The sequence below is a fragment of the Varanus komodoensis genome, unplaced genomic scaffold, assembly GCF_004798865.1.
Source record: "Varanus komodoensis strain SLA01 unplaced genomic scaffold, ASM479886v1 scaffold53, whole genome shotgun sequence".
Classification (NCBI taxonomy): Eukaryota; Metazoa; Chordata; class Lepidosauria; order Squamata; family Varanidae; genus Varanus; species Varanus komodoensis.
The window spans coordinates 5,203,073-5,229,892 of NW_025336126.1; the positions used below are offsets into that span (position 1 = coordinate 5,203,073).

The 26,820-nt window shown below is 45.5% G+C and overlaps 1 protein-coding gene across 2 annotated transcripts; it reads left to right on the forward strand.

Moving 5' to 3' along the window:
- Positions 1-1,029: 1,029 nt before the first annotated feature.
- On the forward strand, positions 1,030-26,562 carry CD19 (CD19 molecule). Of its 2 annotated transcripts, XM_044448100.1 has the most exons (17): positions 1,030-1,126; positions 2,235-2,474; positions 5,674-5,736; positions 7,372-7,677; positions 9,005-9,112; positions 11,579-11,624; positions 12,674-12,747; positions 14,403-14,519; positions 16,971-17,021; positions 18,135-18,194; positions 19,368-19,430; positions 19,523-19,591; positions 21,889-21,957; positions 23,091-23,159; positions 23,936-24,025; positions 24,537-24,617; positions 25,351-26,562. In XM_044448100.1, exons 1-17 carry the CDS (start codon positions 1,030-1,032, stop codon positions 25,374-25,376), a joined length of 1,629 nt encoding a protein of 542 aa, XP_044304035.1. In that variant the 3' UTR covers positions 25,377-26,562. The 2 variants fall into 2 exon arrangements, with proteins under 2 accessions (XP_044304035.1, XP_044304037.1); XM_044448102.1 differs by lacking the exon at positions 5,674-5,736.
- Positions 26,563-26,820: the final 258 nt, after the last annotated feature.

Below are 26,820 nucleotides of genomic sequence, written 5' to 3' on the forward strand. Positions count from 1 at the left end.
CCTTACATTCCTTGAAAGGAAAAATGGTTGAATATAAATGTAATGCGAAACAATGCCCACCATCTGCTCCTGAAGAATCCACCAACTCCTCAAGGCGGCTCAGCTGGGAGAACTTCTCCTCATCTTTCTCAGTTTTTTTTAAAGACCTGTGTATCCTGAGGACAAAGTGAAGAGGAAAAGCCAGGCAAGGCGGCCGGTTTGCAGCGGATGCCGTATGAGGCGAGACTGAGGGAACTGGGTCTCTTCAGCCTGGAGAAGAGGAGACTCAGAGGGGATCTGTTGGCGACATACAGGTATGTGAGGGGATGTCACACGGAGGTGGGCAGAGACCTGTTCTGCCCTGCAGAGGAGGGCAGGAAGCACTCCAACGGAGCGAAGCTCAGGGAACCAAGGTTCCCTTTAGATGCCAGGAAGCACTTCCTGACAGTTAGGACCCTGAGGGTATGGAATGGGCTTCCATGGGAGGTGGTTGAGGCCCCATCGGTGCGGGTGTTCAAGGATAGGCTAGACATGCACATGGTGGGCATGTCATAGGCGGAGCTGGCTGGAGCTGGGGGTCAGACTAGATGGCCCGGGAGGCCCCTTCTGGCTCGCTCTGTTTCTATGTTTCTGTGTAAGGAAGCTCCTGTCAAAAGGTTCTGAGGAGGCCAATGGCCTGGGGGAACTTTGTTGTTCTGGTTGTATCTTATTTCAGTCTTTATAACTTTTTGTTTTCTGTTTGGGTGTAATATTTCAACTTGTTAAGCAAACGCCTTGGCAGAAAGGTGATGCTTGAATGTGGCAAAGCCTTTGATGGCAGAAGTTCTGTTCTCAGTTACTTTGTGCTCAGGCAGTTTCTCCACCCATTCGTCTCTCCCCTGGGGCATCTGTTCAGCCCTTAGGAGAGCATGATGGGAAGTTCACGCTCCAGAGCTTTGCTTTCTGCTCGGCAAGGAAGTGGTTTAATGACTACCCATTTGGACTGCCCAGGGCTTGCTCTGCCTGGCTGCCCAGGGCCTGATCGGCAGTGGAGCTGCCTGGAGGCAAGCGATGGTACCTGCTGGTTGCCTGCTTCTGCTGTGGCTGGGCTGGTGGGGAACGGCCACGGGGGCAGAGGAGCAGCTGTTCAAAGTTGTCCAAGCCACAGGTAGGTGCCACCAACATGGCAGATGGCAGAAGGCATACAGCTTTGATAGGAAGGCCGTGAATTTAAGATATACAGGTGAGAGGGAAGGGTGGGGGCTTGGCTAGTGTAACTGTAAAGTGGTAGTGCAGCAGAATTTGCCTCCAGGCATGTGCAGAGTATGTTTTCCTTGCCACAGCCAGCCCCCAGGCCTCTGGGATTAGCAGCCCAGGAAAGCATCCAGGTAAAAAGGCATAGTTTGTAACTGGAAAGATCTGGTGTCTGAATTTGCTTGTTTTCCTTTAGCCTGCCCCATGTTCCTTGGTATCATGTTTTTTAGATTATAGAGCTGTATGATTTTTGTGTACAGCTAGAACATTTTAGGAAATCCTCATCATGTCAACATGTTTTGGGTAGGCTTCAGAGAGCCAATATGGTAGAGTAAGTTAGAGTGTAGGATTGGGACTCAGGAGGTCTGGGTTTTAGTCCCTTCTCTACCATGGAGCTCACTGGGTGACTGTGGGCCAGCCACAGACTTTTAGTCCAACCTATCTCACAGGGTTGTTATGAGGATGAGATTGAGGGGAGTGGAGAATTATGTAAGCTGCCTTGAGTCCTTTAGAAGGAAAAAAAGGGGGAATATAAATATAATAAGTAAACTAAACTTCTACTATTGAAGCCAAGAAACTGCAGTATTCGATAGATGAATAGAAATGGGAAACTCACAGGGAGAATCATTGTCAACAGGCAGAAAGAGAAGGTGTGAATGCATGCAGATATATTTGCCTTGGGGAGTGGCATTATTGATATACAGGTTGGGACATAAGAATCACCAGTTCCTGTTTGATTATCCCCCACCAGGTTATCTTCACAGGTTCTTCTCTGGGTGCCCCATCTTCAAAAGTTAGGTGAGCAGTGACCACAGAGAAGGGTCTTTTAGGTGGTGGCACCCTTTTTCCAAAATGTGCTCTCCAGCGTCTACCTGGTGCCTTTGTTGCTGCTTGATAGCTGCTAGGTTAAGAATGTTCTACTTACCTGGTCTTTTGAATTAGCAGTAGGACAATGAAACAGTTTCTTTCACCTCCTTATCTAAGACAAAAGGGAGGAAAACCATTCTTCTCTCATTTCTCAGAGTCCCATACAGTTTTCCTGCCCTGCCCTTTCAACTCAGCATTCTTTTCGGATTTTTTGGAACTGATCTGGCTCAATCCATCTGGTGAGGTATTGCTATCCATGTCTGTGAAGTACCACAACTCAGAAGTACGTCTCAGTTCCATGTGGGGATTGACCTACAACTACTCCAGTCTGGATGACGATGTTTGGTTTACCTGCAGCTGGAATGGCATCTCTGGAAAGAAACACAACCTAACTGGTGGGTACTGTCATTCTTAAAAGTGCAGCTAATGTGGTTGTAAGGAAAAGCTGCAACAAAACTCTAGGGCAGCCTTTCCCAAGAACAGGTGCTTCCAACTACAACTGGTCTTCAACTCGCAGCATAATTGCCATGCGGGTTGAGGATTATGGGAGGTGTAGTCCAAAATGTCTGGAGCAGCCCTGCTGGGAAAGGCTGCTGTGGAGATAGCTGGAGAAGAAATTCATCTGTAGGTTATCTTCATTTTTTAAACAAAAATTCTGTTATAGAGGCTGCTATATCGAAAGATTATAAAAACAGGAAGTAAACTGTTCAGCTTTACAAAGAAATACTTAGCAATGCTAACAGGATTTATGGCTTTTTATTTAAAGTGCCTCTTCAAACCAGTTTTTTTTAAAGCATTGTCATTCCAGTTGTAAACTTTTAAAATGAGAAGGAGGAAAGGAAAGCTTTTGCCATTTATGAGGAAAATTTATGGGAAGGGCCGTAGCTCTGTGGTAGAACATTTCCATGTGGGGGGTCCCAGGTACAATCCCTGGCAGCTCCCATTGCAAGGATCAGGTAAAGGTGGGACCCTGGAAAGAGCAGCTGCCAGTCAGAGTGGACAGGTCTGGGCGAGATGAACCATCTGACCCAACGTTAGGCAGCCTCCCATATTCCTGTGTAAGGCTGCCGGGCAATGGCAGGAGCGATAGGAAGCGTGCCACACCCCACATGTGGCGCCTTCCTCTGAATGCTCCCTCCAGGAAGGCCTTCCCTGTGGTAGCCTCCAAGTTATGGAATGATTTCCCACTGAGGCCTACTTGCGGCCAACTTCGTCTTCTTTTTGGTACCCAGTTACGACCACCCTCTTTGCCAAGGCATCTACCAACTCCAGTAACAGCTAGCTGTCAAACCCCTATGCACCAATAAAAGATGTCAAAAGCATGTTTCTCTACTTTTCCTTTTCCAGTAGATCAAAGCAAAAGTTTTCTAAAATAAAGTATTGAATTGATCTAGGCTCACTTTGCAATGCAGAGTGAGGAATAATAAAGTCGTGAATGAGTAGTATGTATCAAAGCTGTGATCTTTCTGATTGGGTAAGTTAGCTCTTGCCCATGTCAAGAGCAGATTCCAAGCTGAAGCCCCCTTCTCCCTTGGGCAGAGACTGTGGCTCAGTGGAGCAGACCCTGCCTTAGATGTAGAAGTTTCCAGGTTCAATATTCCTGACATCTGCAGGTAGGGCAGGAAAAACTGCCTGGAGCCCTGGGAGAGACACTGCTGCCAATCAGTGTTGGCTGCACTGGGCCCAATGCCCCAAGGGTCTGATGCAGTGTAAGATAACTTCACACTTACTTGTGACTTGCACATGGTGGAAGCCCTGCAAATGAATGCTGAATCCTCTAAAGAGATCAAGAGGTATCAGATTTTGACCCAATTTGTTTTTATGCCTGCCTGCATGGCTATACATCAAGCTACCATGTCAAGGCACCTTTGCTAAACTGGAAAGGCACTGGCCTGCAGCCAGATGGGTGACCACATGTGGAAGTGGAGCAGGGGTCGAACTCAATGGCCTTATAGGCCCCTTCCAAACCTATTCTAAGATTTCCTTCCAAAAAGGAAGGGAAGCGATACTAAGGGAAGTTTGTTCTGCTTGTGGACCAGACAACAGGAATGCTGAATGTTAGTTAATTGGTTCACATGATTGCCTTGAAGCAACCCACGGGGTTGATGAACTCATACTGTCATTCTATGAATTCTTCTGTGTCTTCCTCTGGAAGATTAGTCAGATCTCACCCACTGCTTGGCCAATCTCGTTTATTTCAGTAATGAACGCCAACCCTTCTCTTCTGTGTCTAGCCCACCTTCAAAGTCTGAGCTGTCTAGTTTGGGATTACTGCATTTTGAGAGCGGGAGGTGGATCAGTTTTTTCCACCACCCTGAGCACCCAAAGTCTTGGGAAAGAATGGAAAAGTGAGAGGAACCTGAGAGTGTTTAGATCCAAAAACAAAATAAAAAACCCAGCCCTAGAAGATCTCATCCCAATGGAGAAGACCGAGTGGTTTCCCCCTTTTTTACAAGTGAAGATCATGAAGCACTTGGCAGCTTTTCTGAGTCAGTGCCTGTGAGGGGTTCCTGTAACCCCTGAGACATTACCGAGTGAGTCATGGCATTTGAACATGCAAAAGTGCACAATTCTCACCAGAAATAAGGTAAAACAAAACAGAAAAGATTGTGCACATTTGAGGCACATTTATGTAAAGGGCAGTGAACTGGCAGCAGCCCCTCCAATGTGCTGCCCGGGTACTTTCAAGTGGCTCTCACTCACTGTGAAACTGAGGATCACCAACTCTGTGAACTCACTTTTCAGTGGAAACAGCAACAGGGCTCATGATTTCTGAGGGGGAGGGCAGACAAGGATGGTCCCCTTGCAGGGTCCCTTTGAAAATTCACACGGTGACCAAGGGAGAATGGCAAGGACAGCACAGGATGAGCCTGGTTGTCACGGGGACACTGTGGGCACCGTGTGCCTGTTCCCCCCACTTATCTTCAAAATGAAAAACTTATAAAATACAGTCCTTTATTAGAGCTTAATGGGTTTTGTTATAATACAAAGTGTTTTCTATAATAGCTGATAGCAAGTTGCTTAAATCGAAGTACCAGTCCCTCCCATCTGGGAGAATAACTTCTGCCCATGTGAAGAGTTGATTCCAAACTGACACGACCCCCTCCTCCCTTTCTTTTCCCAGAGTCCTGACCCCACGTTCAGGGTGGTTTCCACTGCTTCTGGGCCAAACAAAGGGAAGGCCTGACATGGCATACTTAATCCACCCTAGCACTGCCTCACTTGGTCTAGGAACTCACTCTCTTCCCCACCTTGCTCTACAGCACTTCTCCCTGTGCCCGAGATGGTTTGGTTCTCAGTCACTGCCTGACTGATCTTGCTTGTTAATCGTGAATTTTCAGAATCACCTGCCACCTCTTCCTCCCATTCTGTCCCCGTTCTCTCACACCCCACATCTGAAATGTCTGGCTAGCAGTGCTGCATTGTGAAAAAGCTGAGCTCCCCAGCCCCAGTGATTTGCCTCACAAATAACCTCCCCCCCCCCCACCACCCACATGGCTTAATCACAGGGTGGGTTGTCATACTGTCACTCATCCATTATCTTGGCTGGAGGAAACGTGGGCCAGACTAACCACCTGTGTCTGTTTGCATCAGGTATTGATGGCTCTGAGAACATCCAAGAGGAAATGGAAGACTACACAGAAGACATTCATTCAGGTGGTGACTGTAGTGAGAGTGAGCCTGTCTCTTGCTCATTACACAAGGATCCAGATAGAGAAGCCTGATTCTGAGGAGGAGTTGCGGGGGGGACAAGGACTTTGAAGTGTCAAGGTTACTAAAAGAAGTTTCTCAGGCAGGGTGTCAGAATCAGCCTGATTTGGAAAGGGCTTTCAGGATGGGAGGGAGCATGCGTGAAATCCAGTCCTTGACCCAGTAAGGCGGTGTCAGGAGCGGCAAGCTGCTCAGCTGGAGGTTCCCTGGTGTTGCCCTCAAGCAGCGAGAAGCACCCCAAGGGTGGAATCAGAAGTCTTCCTGAAAGGGTGGGATGGAGGGGAAGTTTCCATTTTGGATTCAACTCTTTGCATGGGCAGATGCTTCTCCCTCAACTTTGACAGAAAGCTGTTTGGAGTTCATACTGTCCTGTTATCTGTTATGTTTCAATACAAGAACTGTACTTCAAAGGATTGTCTTGAGTTTGAGAACCAGAAGGAAGAAGGGAAGGGGTGCAACTCATGACAGTAACAATTCTTTCTTGCTTGCTACTCTGTGAAGCCCTATCAGAGTTGACTTCCCATGATTCCCTGGGAAATGGGATGGTCTAATCCTTCTCTCACCCCAGCAAGTACTTTTTACTTCTGGGAACTGAAATGAACTGACCTTTTGGCGGAAGAAATTCCAAAGATGTGAATATATAGCTTTTTTTTTCTTTTTTTTTTTTTGGTAAAGCTATTGGTTGTTTTATTAAGGATCTGGAGAGTTAGGTGTGAGAATTCTGAATGGTGGAGGAGTGTGAAATAGTGGATTAAAATCCAAGGGCCATGGATTATTTTGAAAGGTGGAAAAGATTTCCTTTGGATGAGAGTCTAGGGAGAATCGAGTGGGGACTGGTACTGATTTGTTATAGTCTCGCTCAGTGGTTCAGCTTGGGGCTCAATTCCAGGGCCTCACAGCACAGCCCCCAGGGACCATCCAGAAAATAATACAGACATCAGGTCAGCAGAAGCAAGCTTTGTTTTACTCTTACATTTGTGATAATATTGCATGAGTCTGAACATGCAAAGCAGCACAAGCACAGAATAGATATTTAGCAGAATTGGCAGAACGGTGTTTTGCTGAGGTGGGCAGGGAGAACAAAATGAAAAATTAGCATAATGTTTCAAAATGCCAGCAATTCAAATGACTGTCTTAAGTTCCCCCACCCCACCCAATCATTCGGTACAGGGTCTAAAATTACCTAGCTGCACCACTAGTCCCATTGTTAGAGAAAGGAGGCAGGAAGGTGTGTTGGTTCGGTGAACCATAATAGTAATTTGCTGTAAGTCAAGATGCTGAAAGAAGAATGGGACATGGTGTGTATGTGCATTGTTGCTTGGCGATTGTCCAGAGTTTCACAAGCCAATTTGAGGGAATTGAAGATGCTTTTTCAGCAGAAGGGTTTCTATAAAACCAAGTTGGAAAGTATCTAGATTGGCACATTTGATCTTAAGATTGCTGTTTTCAAAAAGAGTTTTTTCCAGCATCTGTCAAAATTATTTTTTAACCAGAATGCAACGTTTTCCTTTCCAATCCCAGATTTGCAATCCATGTGTTTCTTTGTGCAAAAGTGTGTTTTAACTCAGCCTATTACTGCAGGGCAGCAAGAGGACATCTCTGGCCTGAAGTGGAATCAGGAGTCTTTCCGCTGTGATGCCACAATACCCAGTAACTGGACACAAGGAACCCTGCTCTGGATTCAGCATAACAGGGGGGGCCAAGAAGTGCTGATGAGTGTGACCATTCAGCGCTCCCCTCATAACTCGCTGTATATAAGTCCAGCTGCCATCACGTTGATCCTTCCATCGGTAACTTTCAAAGATGCTGGGAACTACACTTGCCAGCAGAAAAATCAGGAGCTCCTTTTCCAGCTGGAGGTGAAAGCAAAGGAAGGGGTGGCTCAGAGTAAGTCAAGGGCAGGCAGAAAGTCCATCAGGGCTTCGCTTCTTGAGCTTTCAGAATTTCAGAATTATGGATTAGATTAGCAAGTGCTTCTTATTTCTTATAGTTTAGCTGTTGTTGTTGTTGTTAGTTCTGAAGTCATGTCCGACCCATTACGAACCCATGGACAACATTCCTCCAGGCTCTCCTGTCCTCCACCATCCCCTGAAGTCCACTCAAGCCCACACCCACTGCCCCAGTGACTCCATCTAGCCACCTCATCCTCTACCGTCCTCTTCTTCTTTTCCCGTCAACTGTTCCCAGCATTTGGCTCTTGTCCAGCAAGTCCTTCCTTCTCATGAGGTGGCCAAAGTATTTGAGTTTCATCTTCAGGATCTGGCCTTCTAAAGAACAGTCAGGGTTGAGTAGCAAGTAAAACTAAAAGTTAAAAATAAGAATCTGTCATGGCTGGCTTAACTTTCAGCTTCCTCACCAGTTAAAACAAGGCTGGCTCCCTTCCATTTCTTGAAACTTACTGGGGCCCACTCACCATTACAACTGCTGCTGCCAAACTGCTGCCAACTTTCAGCAGCAATTCAGTGGTAAGAAAAAGGTGCATTTTCACTTTAAAACAAGAGGTGTAGAGAGTACAAATTAACATTAAAACAAGATGAATGCTCCTTGTGTGCCTTTTAGAATGAAAATGCACCCTGTTTTCTCCACCATGCACTGCTGAAGTATATTAACAATTCCTCTGAGGGTTGCAGGAGATGCAAATGAAAAAAAAAAGTCAGGGGGGTGCATGCAACCTGTAAGTTGTATAGTACCCACCCCCATGTTAAAACATGAATCTTTATTGCTTTCATTTGAGCAGGTTTTGGTTCAACTCTACTGGTCACTTAGAATTCCCCTGATCTATAGGAGTTACTATTTGTATATAGTAACAGTGTTGTTCCACCATTGTTGGTCTGTTGTATCAATGTCACTGTATTTCAGTGTGGTGTGTTTGGGTTTTAGAAACTACAAAGATATGGTCTGTGGTTTTGCCACATGACCCATGAATCCAGACAGTGAGTAGGTAACACTGTTATTTTGGCAGGGCTGAGTTAAGACCTTCCTCCCCTCTTAGACATTTGTGATTTCTTATTGCTGATTGCTAAAATTGTATGTGTTTATTTCTGTGTTGTATGCAAATAGTTTGTATGGTGTGTTACAATATGATTTTTTTCAACATTTTAATCTTTCTAAATCGACCAGAGAGGTTTGGCTATTCAGCAATGCAGAAATGTAATAGGAATGAATGAAATGTATATCTGGTTAACTGTTTTCTGATCCTTGCTGCACTTTAAAGCTGTCTGGCTCCAGTTTCTGCACCAACACTGGATAATTTGGAGTGTGACCCTGGGATATGTGACTGTCTGCCTCAGCCTCCTTTTGTGTTTTCTGCAACACCGGCGTTGTGAGTATAGGAGCATGGACAAGTTCAACTGCAAATACTTCCTGCAACCTGTTTTTCTAGTGCAGTTATGGCAAAACTTTTAGAGACTGAGTGCCCGAACTGCAACCCAAAACCCACTTATTTATCGCAAAGTGCCAGCATTACAATAAAACCTGAAAACTGAGGTTTTAGTTTAGAAAAAACAACTCACAGCCAGTCCAAGAAAATTCCCTCTCTCTCTCTCTCTCTCTCTCTCTCTCTCTCTCTCTCTCTCTCTCTCACTGGCAGTGCACTGACAGGCCAGGCGAAAGCTTGGACGAGACACGGCTGATGAGTCGTGGTTCATGACGTCATCTCCTGGTGCTGCTACTCCTTTCCGAGCATGCGCATGGCCCCTATGTGCACTGTTACCTGATGCTCGGCTGCTGGGGCGATGCTGGGGCGACTTAGTTTGCATGCCAACAGAGAGGGCTCTGCGAACCCACTGTGGCATGTGTGCCATAGGTTCGCCACTATGGACCGAACCCTACCCTGGTGCACACCCATAACCCTAATATAGGGCTACAGTTCCATTGAAAAGAGGGCAATTTTGAAAAAGCCTTCCTTGAGTAGCTTTATCTGCACAGCTCATCATTTCCACCCATTCTCAACACATTCCAACCATCAAAATCATGCCAGGACACCTCGTTTTTCTAACCCTAACCCTACCCTGGTGCACACCCCTAACCCTAATACAGGGCTAAAGTTCCATTGAAAAGAGGTCGATTTTGAAAAAGCCTTCCTTGAGTAGCTTTATCTGCACAGCTCAGCATTTCTGCCCATTCTCAACACATTCCAACCATCAAAATCATGCCAGGACACTTTCTTTTTCTAGCCCTAACCCTGTGATGGTGAACCTTTTATAGACCAAGTGCCCAAAGTGCAACCCAAATCCCACTTATTTATTGCAAAGTGCCAACACTGCAATAAAACCTGAAAACAGCCAGTCCAAGTGAATATATATATCCTTGGCAGCACTCTGACCGGCCATGCAAAAACCCGGACGAGTTGTGCCTAATGACTCGTGGTTCGTGATGTCATTGCCTGACACCACTTTCCGAGTATGGCCCCTCTGCGCTGTCATCCGATGCTCGACTGCTGGGGCGATGCTGGGGCGACTTGGCTCACGCGCCAACAGAGAGGGCTCTGTGTGCCCACTATGGCACGCATGCCATAGGTTCGCCACCACTGTCCTAGTGCATGTAGCTTAAATTTAGTATGTGCAGGAAACACTGTTACCACACAGACTACCCTTTAGACAAAATGATGACCAAATGATAATTTTATATTGTCATGGGAGTTTGAAAGTTGCTTATTTTGATAAACTCCCCATCTTCATTACATAATCTGCTGCGTAGGTCTATGTATGCATATTCAGAAATAATCCCTATTACATTCAAAAGTGCTTACTCTGAGGCAAATTTGTATAGAACTTAAACCTTTGATATCAAAATAATTTAGAACCAGAGACCACAAACTAAAGATTTGGCTGATTCCTAGTTACTTCAAACAGTTGTAAGAAACCCCACTGCTGTTTCTTCCTGCCCCCAAATATCCCTTGTACCCTTTCCCTACCAATCTCTTCTGTCTCCAGGCCTGGGATCCAGAACATCAGGCTCTGAGGGCCCACTCTGGTCCCTGTGAGTTCCCACAAGGCCAAGCTCCATCCCCCACAACTCCTAATAGTTTGGTGGCTTCCCAGCTTTTGTGCTTTCCAGTTTTTCCCCATTCTAAAAGGTTGAAATGTTTATCTTAAAGCTTAGTTACTGGTATGAGAGAGGTGCTGCAACTATTACTCTGGCCCCAATTTGAATTTCCTGCGAAACTGACTATATAATATTATACTTTTAATCTGCACTCTAATGTGGGTAGCTTCCCCTGAACAAATAGATTTTTTTTAATGAACATCCCATGATCACAGCAGCTCAACCAATGGGCTAAGGGTAGGACAGGATATGAGCTCTCAGGTCACAACCCAATTCTTTTAACCTACTTTATGTGGTCTTTGTGAAATCTTTTTAGCAATGTATATTGCAGGCACAGAGGATGTGTGTATGTATGTTCCAGGTTAGGATCACAGTGGGAAATAAATGTTTAAACACTCTCCACCATCCAGGGTCCCAATCCAAATTGGGTAATCAGTGCCTGCAATTTGTATTGCTAAAGGAAGGATAAAGGATCCTCTTTTGCTGTGGGATAAATGAAAATGGGTGGGGTGTGCTTGTGTGTGAGCGGAAGGGGTTTCTGTATGTGTGTCCAAGTGGGGTGGCTATGTTATCTTTTGGCTCAAACCACACCACCACTGGCTTGTGCACCCTGACACACTTTACCCCGCAATGTGGCCCAGGGGGACTGGGAGCAAAGGCTCCCCACCCCTGATGTAGGTTAATATACAGGGGGAGAGGATTCTTCATATCAAGCCATCCCCATCTGCCCCTCTTGTTTCAGCTACCCACACTCGAAAGCATCGGATGAAGAAGTCCCCCATCAAAAGGCAAGTATCTGAGTGAAAGAGTTCATAAAGCTGGAAAACTTGTGGGCTGAACATGGGTAACCATTTTTAGAAGATCAATCTGGATGGGTAAGCTCTGTTGCTAGATAGAACGTTAAGCCCAGGGACCCAATCCAGCCTCCTTGGTCCTGTCCCTTTCCCCTAACCACCATGCAGTTGGTGGTTTCTTGACTTTTGTGTAGTTCCACACTCCCATTCTGAAAGGTTTACATGTTTCTCCTAAGGCTTAGTTATCCATAGCAGGAGTCTTAAGCCACAATAGGCTGGTACTTTTCTCCTGCCCCTGTTCCCTTTGGCCTCAACACTTTGCCTGCATCTCTACCCACCATTAGAATATAGACTCCTAGAGCTCAAGAGTTTCTCCTAAATGTAATTTTCTCTTGGGATGAAAGCAGTTTTGCTCCCGCTATTCCCACCCTACAAAATAGGGTTGGAGAACAGGAAACTCTAGACGGTCTAAGTGGAACAAGAAGGGGGATGTTGGGTGTTGGAGGTATAAGCATCTCCAGGAACTGGGGATGGGAGGTGAGGAAAATCTATTAGAAGGTATTATACATGTGGGTTCCTAGAGCTATATATTCTGGGCTTTGTACCCACCAGTAAAGATCTCAATTTTTCAGCTCCCAGTCAAGCAATTAGGTAATTTTAGATTCTAGACATAATTAATTACTCTCTTTATATGGTATTATATTTCATTTATTTTGTTTCTGCATGTAGTAAGCCAGCCCTACTGGATCTGAGGGCCCTCCTATTGTGTGCCATAGACCTCTGCCCCCACATCTTGCCCCAATGGCGCTTTTGCCAAATGAGCAATCTTTTCACCAGTCTCGGTTCTCCATGGGATAGGCAGTCCAACAATCCTGCAACTAGAATCCCGAGTATCAGGAACTGGGTGTGTAGCTTGTGGTGTTCCTTGATATATTGTTGGACAGTCTATGTTAAATGTATACTTGCCTGTTTAGTCGCCCAAGGCTGCTCATATTAAACTCATACTTTAATGTCTTTAATATTTTATGGTTCTTCAATTCCAGAAGGTACTGGCATGCCCGGCAGAAGAAGCCACATGTTCCCAATGGCAATCTGGCACTCCAAGAAAATGAAGATGGTGAGTTAATGACCCACCTTCTCCCACTCAGACAATCAACAAAATTAGTGTGCTGTGCAGGAACTCATAACTACAGTGGTACCTTGGCTCACGAACGCCTCACTTCACAACCAAATAGGGTTGCGGACCAAAATTTCTTTCTTGCAGGAGCGCCCATCTTTCCTGCAGGAGCACAACCACGATCTCAGCCATCTCCTCCCCTCCAGCATAATCGCACCCTTCTCCCCGCCCCCCCAGCGTGCTGGGGATGATAGGCACGTGCAGGGATGAGGGGCACGATCGTGGTCATGCTGGGGGGGCAGGGAGATGGCCGTGCTTGTGCTCAGGGTGGGGTGGGGGGAGATGGCCATGATTTTTGTTGTACTTTGTCACTTTGCTTTACATTTTTCTGATTTAAAAAAATAGTTACAGAATGGATTAACCTTATTTACATTGAACCTTATGGGGGAAATTTAACTTGGCTCACGACCAATTTGGGTCACAACCAGAGTTGTGGAATGGATTAAGTTCGTGAGCCAAGGTACCACTGTATCTTTTCCAGACTTTGTGGCTTTTATATCAAATAAGGGCATGTTTTTTCCTCTATGCCCCCACAATTCCAATTTTAAACAACATCTAGCCTAATGAAGAGTTCTGGAGAATTAAAAATGTCACTTACATTTTGCTTAGTCCTAATAAAGGTATTAGTAAACAGGAAGTTTTGCTTTTTTCTTTTTTAAATCACCCAACACAACTTTCTTTATTTTTTCCATTTTTGGTCTTTGTACAAGAATAGGCATAAACTGGTTTATCAACTTCTAAGTTCAGTTTTCTCAATCTTTAAAAATATTCTCAGTCTTATATTTGGTTCCTCCCAAACTCTAAACACTTTTAAAACTTACAACTTTATTTTTGTGTACATTTCTCCTAAGGCATGTAACAATTTTGTCCGCATTTTTCCTAATACACATATGTTTGCAAACCATTTTCCTAATATAATGCATTTTGAATGCTGCTTTTAATAATAAGCACATTTTGTGTACTTTGCCCAAAGATATACATTTTATGTGCATTATTTTGATTGAACATTCCAAAATCCAGAGTAATTAGAATTTTGAAAGGTAACTAATTTTGAAAGATATCTAACTAGTGAATTGATTGGAAAGTGTAATGCAGCTGCAGTGATGCTGAATTCTAGAACTTTCCTACTTGAGTCTTTATATTGCTGCAATTAGAGATCTGATTAACCCAGTTTGGGGGAAAACGACCAAAAAGTCTGGAGGCACCATTAAAACTACTTGCTTTGGGCACTGCAGCCCAGGGCCGTCTTCACACATGGGCCTGATGGGCACTTGCCCGTGGGCCCCATATGAATCTGTGTATGTTAACCCTTGGAAAATTGGAAAACTTCCAAAATGAACAGTAGTTGTAGTTGTCGTGGGGGCCCCAATACACTGCTTTGCCCAGGGCCCATAATGCTGTAGAATCAGGCTGCAGCAGGGCCGTCTTATCAGATGATTTTGCACCTTATAAACCCAGTAGCATTTAAAGGATCAAAATTACTCTGTCGTTTTTGTTGTGATTGGATTAACACAGTAGCCCCTGTGGAAGTTGTTACTGGAGGTGAGGGGGGAAAGATATTTCTATGGAGCTTGCCTTTCTCTCCACCTCCCAAGGCACAGACCAAGTGGATGCCTTTTCCTACGAGAATGTGCTGTCCAGCAGGGAGCCAAGGAGTGGTCGGCAGTTACTTCAGAAAGGAAAGATCCTTCCCAAAACCACTGATATGGAAGGTATGTTTGGTCAGAGGATGAATGGGAGGGGTTTTCAGTGCCAGGTTAAGACAGCCTTTAAAAATATTCCTGGGTATTCAAGGGCTTAATGGGTAAAACACGCATCCCAGGTGTTTTACTGGTCAACACTTCATTTTAAGTTGTTTTAAATGTTTTAATTTGCTTTAAAGTGCTTGTATTTTGTAAAAAAATGTATGGCATTTTATTATATTGTTTTTTATGACATGTTATAAACCACCCAGGCTATTGGGTGATACAGAAATAACAGCAGTGGCAGCAACAATAACGTTTGCATGAAAACTGTAAAGGGAAAGCAGAAGTGGTGGTGCTTGATGCTTGAGGGTGGGAACAGGTGTGCCAAGGCTCTCCTCATGGCTACTCTTCACATTAGCTCACATCTTGCACTCTGAAGACTCCATCAGAGCACGAGACCTCCTGAGAGCCATCCAGTCTCAAAATGTTTCACTCCGAAGAAGGGTCTTCCTTCAGAGCGAGGCACAGTGGCCAAGGAAACCATGAATATTACTTGCACAAATGGGCCACCTCATCCACAGTGTCCCAGTCTGAAGAAGGAACCCATCTAAGAATGGAGCATTTGGGACCTGGCTAGTCCCTCTGAGTGACCTTCTGCTCCGAGGAAGTCCTGCTCCAGAAAACAGCCTGCTTGGTGTCTCACTCTGAGGATGCCCTTAGAGCAAAGGAAGAGGCAGTCTGTGCCATTAACCTTGCTGGCTGCTCTCACTGCAGAAAAAACAATGAGAGGGAAAGTGATTTCTGTCCACTAACAGGAGACAGTGTGTTCTGAAGTGCCAGAAAAAGCTTTAATAAGTGCAGCCCATTTCAGAAAGTGATCTCCTTACTCAAGAGTCCCTTGTTTCTTGGGAAAACACTTTGCAAAAACTTTTTAACACCTAAATACTTGCAAACAACAGCAATTTTTAAATTTGTAACCCACCCAGGGAGCCTTATAGCTAATGGGGTGGGCTAAAATGAATGAATGAATGAACGAACGCAGTTTCAAACATGAGAATTAAAGAGGATTGCCTCTAACGTGAGATCCACTGACTTTTGTATGCTGTTGAGTGGGGTGGAATGGGAGACAGTTATTGTCCACGAGGCAGAATCCCCCAGGGATGTTCTCTCAAGCACTACTGAAATGATCAGAGGCCGTGCAATTAAGACACAGTCTAAATGGGTTTTTAGCATTTTCTTACAAATTCCTTGTCACTGCAAGATACAAGCGCAGAAATAGCTATTGCCAGTATGGGAATAAAACTGCTCACTGAAAAAATTGCACTTGTGGTTAGACTGCAAAATGAGTTTCTCTCAAATGAGGGTACAGATGCGAAAAGCAGTTTGAAGAGGAAGGAATAAATCAGTCTCCTGCTCATGTAAGGGGAGGGTTTTCAGTGTGAGCACCTGCTTCTGCCACAGGTGCGCAAAGGCAAGAGGCTTTGCCCACCCTGCGCAAGGAGTCCAGGCACAGGGGCCAGCTATGGCAACATGCAGCTGACCCCTGGGATCAGTGCAAGGCCAGCCCCACATACTGCCTCTAAGCTGAGCAAACAGTAAGCTTCCGCAGCTGGCCCCATGCTGACGGCTGTTTCTTCTATCCACCCCTCATAACCCTTTGAACGCATTTTTATGCAAACAACATTTACTGATACGGTGTTGAGGGTGGGGGAGAAAAGGAAGTTCGGTTGAGCACTCACCAGAAGCAGATGATACAATAAAACTGTTTCACTTAAAACTATGGGGGAAGAATATTTTAGGATCGAATGTTTCTTCATGTGGGATCAGGAGGAAATATGGAGGGAACCCTTCTCGCTGACAAGATAGTTTTCTATGTAAAGGGAGGGCATTGTTTTTCTTATGAATTTTGAGAAGATTTTAATAAGGTGATCCTGCCCTCTCTTGTAGTTAGAAATGCTGCCGTTCAGGAAGTTGTTTACCCCGTGCTCATCCGCTGCGTGGGTCGGTCGCATACAGGCTGTGCGGCCTGTGGCCCCTCCCGTCCTAGCTCCTCAGTTGACTGGTCCCAGCATCTGCCCATTGGGCATCCGAATGGGGGAGCAAAACAGGACGGGTGGCTCTCAAAACCCAAGGGAGATTTAAACCTCCACATCCCTGTATACTGAAATGCAGGATGAATTGATGTGAGTGAAGGAGAGCATGTGAGCATGGGGGGGGGGTATTTTTGCCGGGGGCGGGGAGTCCAGGCCTACCCATCGCTGGCATGCCGCCCCAACCACTCTGACTGCCGTAATAGCTCTAAGGAGCAAAAGGTCTGCCCACATTTGATACAGGACTATGTCTTAAACCATTGATGGAGCCAACCGGAGTGGTATGATGATTTAAGGAAGGCCAGCCCTATCTATCAGATGAATGCTATCAGACCTCACATGCAGCTATTTCTTTCTTGTGTTTTCCTTTCCTGTTTCTGCCTACCAGATGAAGAAGGATATGAGTTCCCAGACAGTGAAACAGAGTTCAAATCAGATGGTATGTGGGGCAGGGGAAAGCAAACTGTGGGCTGAACTTTTGGCCCCCAGCTATATGTGTTGTGGGACAGCTGCCCACTGTGGCCATCTGCATACTTGGCCAACCTCAGCTGATGGACCTTCTTGAGCAGGACGAGTGTGCCTGAAGGTGGCACTGGTTTCCTGTGTCTCTGACTGGTGAGAAAGTTCATCCTATGTTGCAGATAATCGGCTTTAGAGGGATGGGGAAAGGGCAAATGGGAAAGACTGAAAACCTCACCCAAACGGAAAAGGATGGAGACCCACCCACTCTTCCATGGGTTTGTGTACTTTGTGCATCCTGAGAATGCAGCCCTGAATCCGTAGCTTTATTGCAGGCAACTGGATACTCTACATCTGAGTTTGCACTGGGTGCTCAAAAGAGTAAGAATTCAGGCTCCTGTGTGTCTATCAATACCCTATTTGCCTGTAACCGACCCCTTCCCCTTCTACCACTTCCTAGTGCTGCATTATGTTGGGAAATGGATCTTACCAATTAGAGCAATGATGTTCAACATCTTTTAGGATTCACAAGCTCTTTGGGACCATGTTACAGGGACTGGCAACACTAAAGGCAAGTGGGGAGGGGCCAAAATAACAAAAATACCAGCCTGGTTTAGTAGAAAGCTCTTACTGGCATAACAAAGCCTCAAGAGGTACATTCCCGCCTTTTAGATGGGGAAAACTGCACAAAACCAGGAAGGCGCCATGTGATGAGTGGCTGGGGGGGAAGGAGCTGGAGCTAGTGGAGGGGGGTAGAGCCTAGAAAAGGAACATGGCCTTCTGGAACCCCAGAAGGTTACTTTGGGTCCCCAGGAGAGCAACCCCCCCCCAAGTTTGAGGTCTTTCATCCCTGGATTAAAGATCATGACACAAACACTTGGTCCAAAGAAAGATAAGAGCTGAAGTGCTTAGGACAAAGTGGATGTTGAGACTGTGGATTATATTGGAGGAGGGGTGGGATGTCTGCACGCCCCCGCCCCATAACCCTGCTGCTGCACACCACTGAATGGCAGGATAATAATGGGGCATGGTGGAAAGAGGACTCAAGCCATATTGGGCTGAGAGAAAATAAGTTACTCTTATTTTGCTCCAGATGATGAGAACTACGAGAACACACAGGAAGAAGCAAAACAGGAGAATGCAGTTTTGAATGGTACAAATTCCTTTCCCTTACTACCATCCCACATTAGAAAAGGAGCATAGCCCAGTCTAGCTTTCCTATGAGCAATTGCTAAAAGCCCTCTGGCAGGAACCTGTTTTAAGAGGGTTTTTTTAAAAGGTACTGTAGAGGTTTCTTTGCATACGCAGGGGGAGATTGAATTAATCTATAAATTCTTGGTTCTGACAAGAAAAATCAGAGTTGGTACGTCTGGGGGTGTACAATCAAAAGAACATTCATAGTTTATTCAGATATACAGGAACTTCTTTTTTTATAGAAATTTTATTAGAATTTTAAAACTAAAACTACAAACAACAATCATCGCACACACTGGATTTACTGGATCAGCCCCCTACTACACAGATATACAGGAACTTCATGCATTATGTAGGTAGCCCCCAAAGGGACTACCAAGATGGAGTCTATACAAGATGCTTTTATAATCTATTGGTTACATATACAGTTTGGACGAAGCTGTGGGGCGGAGGGGAGGATCATGTAGACAGTTTGCTAGAGGCACACAAGAACAAAACAATAGAGTTGAATGTGATTAAGAGACACAGCACAGAAAGAAGTACCTTCAGGACAGGCAAACAGCTAGTACCTGGGGAGCAAGACTGGCAACATGGTTTACCAGGAATCCCATCTTAAGTCTGATGTTGTTATTACGGTGTCAGACTTGCAGCAGCCATATTACGACAGAAACTTTCGCTCATTTTCCTCTTACAGTGACAAAGGATTGGGGGTGGCGGGGGGGGGGGATGGACGGATGGACATTTTATCTTGGAAACTGGAATAAGTTGGGAATTGGGGGACCATTTCCTTGAAAGGGGAGAATACTTGGGGATGAGCTGTAGGCCCACTGTGAGCGACAGAGCAGTGGGAGAGCAGGAGCTGAGAGGATGCACCAAATTATATAGAATACTAGGTTGGGGAAGGAAGTTTTGACTTTTATAGCAGTTGGCCAAAGTTCTCTGGGGTTGCTGAAAGAAGTCCACTTCCTTCTCAGACCTTTTGCTTGAAATCTGTTTGCCAGCAATTGAATCTGGGACTTCAATTATGTAAAGGATGTGTCCTGACGCTGATTTATGGCCTTTCTCTTCCTGGTTGGCTGGTCCTCTCTCTCTCCATTTCATGAACTGAAAGCTGCTGTTCTTCTTTCCACAGATGCATTCACTTATGCAAATAACAAGGACAAGATGAGTTCTGGTTCCCACAAATGGGACTCCGGTAATAGGAAGTAGGGGTTTATCTGTGCGGTGGGGCAGGCAGGTGTTATGGGACCATAACTTTCTTACCAATTGTTTTCTTGTGATCTACAGCAGACCTATTGTATGCTAACAATTCCCAGGAGGCCCTGAAGAGTCCAGCCCAAGTTTCACCTGATGATGGTAAAGTGTCTGCTGGGTATTAAAACTGGTGCAGCCTATTGAAACAAGAGATATCAAACAGCTCATTGTGTATCCAAAAATCAAGAATTGTGTATCTTTCAAGACAAGCTCTTCCACAATTTTAATTTATTAATTTCAGAATTGTAAGACTATATCTTGTTAGAAAGAGTGTTATCTTGAAATATGTCAGGATTAAAGTACAGGCAGTTCGCAGGTTACAAATGAGTTCCATTCCCAAGAAAATGGAAATCCATCTTTACGTTGAATTGGTATGTAACTGCAATGAATCACACAGAGTCAGCCATCCACATTCATGGGGGTTAGGGGTGCAGGTCCCTGTGAAATCGGATAAAATGCAAATACGCTCAGGGCCTCCCCCAGCCATGCCCAAATTCACCAGTGTTTCCACTTTGCAGCAAGGGAATGCTGGAGAGATTTCCTTCTCCAGACTGGGCAGGCCAGGAAGGAGTGCTTGGAGGCTTCCCTCTCTCCCTGTTCACTTCCTCTCTCTCTATGGTGGTGCTTTGGAGACTTCCCTCTCTCCCATTTCACTTCCTCTCTATGGTAATGACAATTTTCCGCAGCAATTTAAAAAAATTAATAGGCTTTGTGGCAGCTTAAAACCCCTGTTTTAAGTAGGGGTTGTTTGTAACTCAGATATTCACAACTTGGAGGCTGCCTGTACTCTGGAGCAATGCACTTGTGTTGGAGCTGTGCGGTGTAGAGATGTGGGAAGCCGACCCCAACATGGCCTAAGGGATGTGCTACACAGGCCTTATTTTCCATCACTAATCAGCAATAAGGCAGTCGCCCTGCTCTCTGCCCATGCTGTGTTGGGGCATGTTAAAAGGGGTCCAGTAGGAGCAGTTTTCAAGCCTAACTGCAGAAACATGGGAAGAACACTCGGGGGAGCGAATCCTCCTTTCTCCAACACAGTGTCTTCTCCCTTGAAAAATCAGCCCCTTTTCACTGCAATCAGACCTGAAAAAATTTTAAAATCCTGACTGCACTGGGGGAAGGTGCGATGCGCATGTGTTATGTGTGAAGTGGGAGGGCCTCCAAGAGAGGGATTGCTCTAGCTGCTTTGTGGCAGAATCTTGGTTTTCAACTTGTGAGGAGGAAATAAAAAGGTTCGTGAGAAAGATCAAACGTTCAAACCTCTACTGCTTTATTGTTGGAAGCCCCAAGATTCACTGCAGTCTACTAACAATAATGCATTACCAGGCAGAGGCAAGCTCAACTGCAAGGTTTCAATATAAGAAAACAGCATTTTATACTCTCCCGGTTATCTACATAGATACAGAGCGATTAATGACAGAATCCAGACATTACAATGAAATTCTGAGGTTATCATATGCAGAACAGATAAGGAAGATCAGCCAATGAGATTACAATATTTCTAACTGAAGTGTATTGACATTTCAGTTGAGTAAATTCCAGAAACTTGAACCCATCTCTAAGTCTGCTTAGACATGTACATTCAGGCTATTGAGAAACCATTCATGAACTCATGAACTCATCTGTTGCATTCTGTTATCAGGAAGGCTCAGATCCTGAGTAATGGATCCACACCTTTCTGGTGGGCTATAGCACAGGAAATGCTCTGGGCTAGCTAACTAAATACTTCTGTGAATTCTTGTAGACTGTGAATTCCTGCAGGGGCTATGCAGCAACATTGTAGCAGTGATTGTGTATTTGCCTGGCTATCCTGTCTGCTCTGGCTTATAACTAGAGGGCAGAAGAAGACAGAGAGGGGAGGGGAAGGAGTGCCATTTTCTTAAGGCAACAGCAGAAAGCCAGTGCTTTTGAGAAAGAGTGCAGGTTTGATTTTATAACACAAAGGCACATATAAGCAATGTTTTTATGCCAGGATTTATCCAAATTTTCCCAACATTTGCAGCCTGGGCCTGCCCACTGTTGGTTATGTGGCCCCCAATATGTTTGTCCAGAACTAATTTAGCCTTGGGCCAAAAGGGCTTCCCCACCCCTGGTGTGGTGGCCAAGAGGAGATACTTGGGCGGGAGGTGCAGAAGCAGAGGAGAAAACACTGTTGCCATGACAACATCTCCCCCAGCAACTCTGCTGCTGGCCCATGGTGACCATCATGCCAACCCCACCAATCCCTGTTAATAACTTTGCTTGTGGTTACCATGGTCCTGGCAATATCAACAAGAAAACACCAATTGCGTCTTATGGTTTGAAGGGGTTACCCATGACAACAGCTCAAAGTACAACCACCACTCAAAGCCATTCAATCCCTTTGGTGGGGGTCATGTTCCTCTGTTTTTCCTGAACAGATGGTGAGAACTATGAGAACGTGGAAGAGGAATCCCTCATGAGTCCTGGTGCAGCACGACTTATAGCAGGTACTGAATAGGGGCCTTTCCAAAGCACGTTTCCTGTTCCCTTGCAATCCAGTATGTGACATCTCTCAATTTTTCTCCACTGGACTTACCTGCTTCTTAAAGCTTAAGAATAAGAATAATGTCATTTTTCCAAGGAACATGAGACAGCATGTCACACCTGGAAGATCAGTTAACTAGATGATAAAATGATGAATAAACACAGCAAACTTCATAACACCAAGGATCTGCATCCAGGGGTCCTCCATTTGTCTGATATCTTTTCCATCATACAATACTAGATGTAGGAAAGGAGCTGTAAGTGGGTAGGTGCTCATTAGTACCAGCAAAGAGTGTTTCTGCATTTCTGACTCAATTTGGTTTAACCATTATTTTCTCACCTACGCAAGTTCTCTGAAAGAGAGTTTTAGCACTCTCAGAAAACAATATGTTTTAAGATTCTTTGTTATATAGTGGATATATGGTGTTGCTGTATCCATTGAATGTTGAGAGAGAGCAGTATCAACAAGATCAGGAGAAAGGTGTGGGTAGGCTTGTGTTGACTGGAGGCTAATGCTGCATAGTTTGGCTCAGATTGCATGGAACCAACAACCCATGAGTTGTGCAAAATGTGGGTTGTTGGGACTGCAAGCAAGGGATCGAGCATGCTGGCTCCCACAGGCCTGGAACTTCTGTTTTGAATCAGTTGTAATCACCAACCCAGGAATCCCCCATTCCTGAGTAGTCTGATGTTACGTCTGAGCCCAATACTCTGGATTATTCACTTTTACTTTTTTTAGAGCTAAATATTTTTTTTTCAAAGAAAATAAAGAGAATCTTCAAGTGATTTCTAATTCCTCTGATGGCTTCACCCCCTTCCACAAAACACCAGTCAATCAAGCAGTGGTTTCTTTTTGGCTTTTGTGCCCTCCCCTCTGCTGTAAGAGGCTGAATTGCCTCTCCTAACACTTGTATTTTGGCAGTAGAAGCTTTAAGCTAAAATAGGCTGGTATTTGTGGTTCTCACACTGAGTGTAGTGACTCCAAACGGGCCCTTTCAGTACTGAAGGACAAGGAATACAACAACTGACAAAGGATGCATCTGTGGATGCCAACAAAAATGGCCAAGGCCTTTGGAGTATCTGTCTCTGTCCCCAGGTCTGAGACTGCAGCTGGCTCTGGACCCCCCTGTGGACAGACAGGACGGAGGCAGCGAGGCCTCTACAGGTAAGCATGAAAAACAGCTGCTTTGGTGAAAGACAGGAGCCCCAGCTTGATCCTGGGAGCCCTCCAGACCTGCTTGACGTCTCGAGTTTCTAACAGTTACTTAAAAAACCAGCGCTTTCCACATCACATCCTTCCCCTCGTTCCTGCCCTCTATGCCTGCCCCTTCCTCTTCTCCATGTAGTCAAGCTTTGGCATGAAGCTGCTAAGCGGAAGCAAGAGGTCAGTGCTGCAAAGACAGACATGCATCACTTAAGTGGCAACTCCAAGGTGAAAACAGGACTCGGCTTCTGGATGTGCATGCCGTACTAAGCCCTGAGGGCGGGGGGCTTAGCATGTTGTCCAGCCCTCCCCTGTTTTTCAGGGAGCGGTTTATGAGACACCTGGAGTAGCTGATATTATAAACCATGCCAAGTAGACATGGCTTGTAGTGGGATTTAGGAGCCCACCCCCATGGCTTAGCATTTCAGCCAAACTTGGATCACGTGTGAAGCCATGGTCCAGCCAGGTGGCTAGTGAGCACCCTCGCCAAACTGGCAAAAGCATTGCTGCTCTGGTCAAGGGGCTACAGCGAGTATCAGGACTCTGGGCGGCTGTCATCTGTTTCCTCAGGGTACCTGCAAAGTCAGAAGGAGACCAGGGCTGCTCCCCCAGCAGGAACATGGGGAAAGCTGCCAGGGGGTGCTCCTGACACCCACTCAGACACCATTTGAGGCCTGGGGAGATTTAGCATTAATGAACGTGGCCCTGCCTTGAGACTGTTCTGCTTTTCCCACCAGGGTCCCAGTCCTACGAAGAGATGAATGGGTCCTTGTGTGCCACTGAAAGCAAGGCTCTCCAGTTGCAGCCCAACACAAGCAATGAGGAAGGTGAGTGCAAAATGTCCATTTCCCAGGTGGGAAGTAGGATTTAGGAGTCAGAGAGAAAAAAACTCTTCGGTTTCTTAGACAGGGTTAGTAGATTGCAATGTTTATTTATTCAGCCAAGTAATACTTTTACCGATAAAAGCCAGCAACAAACCCTTAGGATTGCTAACCAATAGCACACCACGAGGCGCTGTTGTTGAGTGCCTAGCTTGCCAGTTGTTTATGGTGCCCAACGGAGCTGGGCAGAGCTGCTTCACTTGTAAAAGTTCCATGACAGGTAGAAATCCAGCACGTAAAGTATTTTCCATCACCGCCCTTTTATACGTCCATAGCCAGGAAAGCAGCACTTTTAATACAATCCACAACAACAACAACAAGGCCTGTTTCAACCGAAAACATCCCAGCAAATTCCCTGCATTCCCCAGCCAAGCACTAGAGGTGTGGGTGCAACTGGAAACTGTGCACTGGGATTGTTTTGAAAGTTCAGTTCATCCCTGACCAGGTCCCCTTTCAGATGCAGACTCCTATGAAAATATGGAAAGCCCCAACAGCCTCAGTTTGCGAAAGGAGTGCAACTTGGACCCACAGGGCTATGGTAAGTGGATGGGGGTGGAGAGCTGCGAGCCAAAGGAAATTATGAGGCGACATCTGGGCCCTGTGTGCTTTCAAGCCTTGTTTGTGTCACAGCACAAGCAGCACTAAAGGCACTGAGCTGGTGTACCTGCTGAGCATCTGCTGAGGGCCCACACCCTAGCAAAGGCCCCCCGAGAAGAGGCACGCGGACTTATTCTTCCTTTTCACCATGAATTCTTGCTTGCTTGTCTTTCTCTCGCTCTGGCACCCACGGTGGTGGTGAGGAGCAGTGGGAGATGCCCCTTCATGTTGGGAATTACATGAGCAGAGCCGGCTGGAGCCAGGGGTCAGACTAGATGGCCTGGGAGACCCCTTCTGACTCACTTTGTTTCTGTGTTTCCCACTCGCTCACTGGCTCTCTGCCTTTCAACCGAGCATGAGAAAGGAGATAAAGAGCAATGGCAGCTGGGGGCAGTGTGAGTGGGAAAGTAGACTCACTGAAGGAGAGGACCTCTAGAGGTAATCCTGTTCAAGCACCCTCAGAAACCTGGAACTGGTACTCACACACAGGACTAGAAATGTTGGATTGCTGTCGCTGAACTAAAAGTGGAATTCTCAAGTGGCTGAATCCTGGGCCCAATACTAACATCCATATTTTCGCACTCTACAAAAGGTCTTGGCTATATTTTAAGTGTTGACTCTGGGTTTTTCCAATCTTTCCTGTTGTTACCTCCATCCTTGTCTTTCTTCCACAGGCTCTTCCTTTGGTTCCGTATGGTAACATCTTTCCAGTCCTTTCAAGGTTCAAGGGGGCCTGCGGTATTCAGACTTGAAGAGGCCAAGTCAGAGATCAAAATCAAGAGACTGGCCCTTTGCAACTGGTTTCCTCTGTCAGGCCTAGATGTTTCTACCCAGAATTTGGGACTGTGCACCCTGTTCCACAGAACTGTCTGACGCCCTGGACGCCTTGGAGCAGACCAATGGGGGTGGGGAGTGCTTCTACATTGCTAGAAGAGGATCCCGAGAGATCAGACTCTTAGGTACTCTCTTTAGTGCCAGGGACTGAAGGGATTCCCATGGGTTTGAAGAAGAAGGGGCAGGGCTGGAGACAAGCAGATCAGTTTCTGAGAGTTAAAAGTGGATTGAGAGATCATTTCCAGTGGTATAAACATCCATTCATTTTGCCACACAATCAACTCTAGCCAGACAAATTGGTGGAGCAGTGCAAACCCCTGATTATGGGTGCATCTCTAGACAAGCAACAATTAGAGCACCGAGGCTACTGTGAGTCGCACCTCTTTGACCTTTCTCTGAGAAGCAAGCTCAGGGGAATCCCATACTTAGTTTCAGAAGCTAGTCCTGCAGAATGCCGATTGTGACCCTTGTGACAATTATGAAACTACCTCCTTACACCCCAACTGGCCGTGTTGAATGCTTGATTAGTGGGTTCCCTGTGATCATCACAAAAGCACACTTTGCTCCTCATGGCTGGGAGAGGCATCTCAAAACATGTTAAAAGGCTTACACACACACACACACATGTTGCTGAGTAAACATTGTCCAAAAACACATGGAAAATGTGTTGGGTGGGTTGAGGCTGTGATGCAGAAACAGAGGGAGAAAGAATTGGCATTGTAATTCAGTGCTGTTAAATGAGCAAAGGGATGAGGAAGAAGAGTTTGCAGGGGGAAATGTGCAAGCTTCTTTGTGCAGGTGTATCTGTACACACTGTACCAGAGATAAAAATCTGAGAATATATATACTGAGCCAACCTCTTACAAACCACCTTCAATTCTCTGGAGGGAAACTGACTGTAGGCCTCATTGTTTGTAATTGTTTTCACTTTTTTATATTCTTTCCCATATAAGAATTGCCACAAAGTATGGTTGTTTTTTATTTTATTTCCTTTGCTGCATTCTGCTTTGATAATTTCCATATGTTGAAAAATAAAAACATTATACATTGAACTCTAGTACCCTTGGTCTAGTTATTACATTACTTCCCAATCAATGTGTAACTTAAACGTAAGTCAAGTTGCTACTTGATTTCCCAATTTACTCAGTTAATAGACCAGTTCCCAGTTTTCATTTGCATGTGGGTGAGTGTACCCACATGCAAATGAGTGTACGTGGCTTGTACAATACCTGACAGAATGGCTCTCCTGATTCTACCCAGACTCTACGGTCAAGTTCTGGGTCTTATCTCTGACTGTCACCTCCAAGGGA